This window comes from Plectropomus leopardus, unplaced genomic scaffold (assembly GCF_008729295.1).
Source record: "Plectropomus leopardus isolate mb unplaced genomic scaffold, YSFRI_Pleo_2.0 unplaced_scaffold29234, whole genome shotgun sequence".
In the NCBI taxonomy this organism is placed as follows: Eukaryota; Metazoa; Chordata; class Actinopteri; order Perciformes; family Serranidae; genus Plectropomus; species Plectropomus leopardus.
Genome location: NW_024631862.1, coordinates 1 through 3,110, shown reverse-complemented (window position 1 = coordinate 3,110; position 3,110 = coordinate 1). Strand labels below are relative to the sequence as shown.

Sequence of the window (3,110 nt, the reverse complement as noted above, 5' to 3'; positions counted from 1 at the left end):
CTTTGTGGAGGTGCACTGACTCTGCGTGTGAACCCTCTTCCTTTAAAGCTGCACAGCGCCGAGCAGGAGCCGGGAGGAGAGAGGAGAGGAGAGGGGGAGGAAGAGGAAGGGAGGCAGGAAAGGAAAGGATGGAAGTGAAGGGAGGAGGGGAGGTCAGATTACACATTCAGGTTAAATTAGACCTTTTTGGTAAAACTGTCGAATTTGTTCAGTGTTTAACATCACTTTTCTGTGTTGCACGTTGTGTCCAACCCCTCGACGTCACGCCGAGTTTAACACTTGACGACGTGTTGATGCACCGCAGCGGTCTGAGCGGACCCCCTGAGTCGCTCTCGCTTCACGCTGTAATAACAAACTGCAGATTCTTTGGGAGTTGTGCAGAAAGCAGCTCTTGACCGAGATGACAGGGCGAATTCCTGCAGATCCAGCGGGTTTGTTTGAAAAAGGGGGTGGAGGGGTGGTGGGAGGGCGAGGGAAGTTTGTTAGCGTGCCACACAGTCATTACTGTACGGAGAGGAAAGGAGGTATTGCTGAGCTGACTGGAAGCCAGCGATCGCAGATTAGATTACACAACATTTTGCTTTAGATTCACTTATTTTTAACACAACAGAAAAAAAAGCTGCTCCGTCCTGTTTGACCTAAATAAAAACGGACTCATGTTGAAAGAATTTCTGGACAGTAATTCATGTTTATTTAATTTGCAAATTATGTGTAAAATCTGCCTTTTTTTCTTGCACAAACACACGAAAACTGCAGATTTACACATGAAAGCACACTCATCATTTCTGCACGTGCAGGTGAAAGCTGTCTGCGTTTGGCATCTTCGCTCATCTTTTGTTCCACAAATAAACCAGTGACACATTAGCAAGGATGCAGCAATTCAAGCCCTCGTGTCCTAAAATCCTAGAAATGTTTAGAAATGCTACAAATGTCTGCAAATCCTAGAATATCCTGAATTCTTAAAAACAGTCCTAAAATCATTGAAATGACCTTAAATTCTGGTAACGGCCCAAAATTAGAGCCATGTCCCAAAAATCCTAAAAACGTCCTAAAATCCTCAAAATGTCCTAAAATACTAGAAATGTTCTGAAATCCAGTGAACCTTCTAAAATCCTAGAAATGTCTTAAAATCTGAAGGACATCCTCAAATCCATCCTTTCATTAGTTTTAGTTTTCAGGTTTCTTTATGCAACACACAACAAATGTGTTTTAAAAGAAAGTTTTGCATCTAAAAAATGAGAATATAAGACAGAAAAAAGGCCAAAGGTTAAAAAACAGGGATAAAATCGACCCTATATAAGATGCAGGATGTTATATTTCTTAAACATAAATATATAACAGTGAGAAAACGTGTTTTTTGGATGAACTGAAATTATTTCAGAGCTCGTCATAAGCTCAGACCACTTAAAGACACCATGATATGAGTTCAGTTTTTTCCTTTTAGCAATAGTTTTTTACTGGACAACAAAAATGAACTTCTGAAGTTTCTTTTGACTGATTTTGTTTTGCGTGTTGCAGCGGCGCTCCAGAGGCACGTGAGGTCGGCTCCTCTCGTTTCTGCAAACGGCAGAAATGGACACACGCCGTCTCTGGACGGAGTCAGTTTTTCGGAGGGGGAACTCCTCCTGCAGGTACGACAACTCGACACCGGATTACACGGGTTTTTATTTCTATATGTATATATATGTTTCCGTTTGGATGTTTGTCATTTTGTGTTTCTGTTATTTCCGCAGGCTTTAAATGGTTTTGTGTTGGTGGTGACGACTGATGGAACCGTCTTTTACACGTCTCCGACCATCCAGGACTTCCTGGGCTTCCATCAGGTAAAACAGAGTGAATATTTTTCTTTTTAACAGAGTTTTAAAGTAAGAGAACGTTATTTATACCTGTATGTAGATTAAGTTTACAGTGAATGAGTCGGACTCCTTTTTCGCACTTATAATCGACAGCACAGGACAGGAATTATCACGATAAAGTGACAAAGGTGCTCAGTACGAAAAAAAAGGAATTAAAACAAGACAAGTAAAAGCAAAATAAAAATAAGAGTAAACCATGAGTCAGTAAAAAGAAAGTAAAAGCAAAATAAAATTAAGAAAAAAACGAATATAAAACCAGTGAATAAAAACCATGGTACGTAAAAACAAAATAGAAATAAATTGAAATGTAGGAAAAATTAAGGGTTGAAAAAGTGTCAATACTACAGTTTAACAAATTCCTTTTAAATAATGTGAAAAAATTCAAACAACTTTATTTTCACGAGTCATTAACTTAAAACGTGTGTTCATAAATATGGTAATTAAGTACATTTACACTTTAGAATTTCTTCTAAATAATGTGGAAACTTTCTGTATTTATGAACACACATTTTTAAAGTTTTTTTTTACATCATTTAAAAGGAATTTAAAATCATTCAAAATATGGCAGTAAAAGTACAGAAGTATTAACAAAAAAATATAGTTTTTAAACTGTGCAGCTTTTTTCATTTTAAAAACATCTTTCATGTGTTTTTATATTGTTTTTTTTTTTTTTATTTTTGCTTCACTTGTTTTGTGTTATGCACCAAAAAAACGAGGCTTGTACGTGTAACCCTAATTAAAACCCTAAATAAAGCAGTTTCTGATCATAAATTCTCAAAAGACTGTAACGGAGTAAAATTTTTTATAAATTTTTTTCAGTGTCTGCATATATTACTTTTTTGTTTGTCGGCTTCTTTGTAAAATCATTTCTCTATTTTCTTTTTTACACGTTTGAAATTAATCAAATGTGGTCGAGTAGACGTATAAAGTAGCATAAAATAGAAGCAAAGTACTTCATAATAGTACTTGGGTAGAGTACTTGCAGTAAACGTAAGCTCCTCCTCCCGTCTGTCACCAGTCTGACGTGGTGCAGCAGAGCGTGCTCGATCTCGTTCACATGGACGACAGACAGATGTTCAAATGTCAGCTCCACTTCGCCCTCAACCCCGGCGACTCGCGCTCACACCTGAGAGCAGAAGGTACGAATTTAACTCATCGAAATCCACCCGTCACAAATATGAAAGCTGTTTCATTCAGGTGTTAGTTAGTTAGTTTGTGGCTGCTAAAGGAAGTGTACTCGCAAACCCTTCTTAC

At 37.7% G+C, this 3,110-nt stretch overlaps 1 protein-coding gene across 1 annotated transcript; it reads left to right on the top strand.

Moving 5' to 3' along the window:
- Window positions 1-400: 400 nt before the first annotated feature.
- On the top strand, window positions 401-2,995 carry LOC121938352 (aryl hydrocarbon receptor-like; the record flags this gene model as incomplete). Its single annotated transcript, XM_042481612.1, has 4 exons — window positions 401-524; window positions 1,519-1,631; window positions 1,734-1,823; window positions 2,875-2,995. Coding segments are annotated over exons 1-4 (448 nt in total), but the record flags the coding sequence as incomplete, so codon positions are not given.
- Window positions 2,996-3,110: the final 115 nt, after the last annotated feature.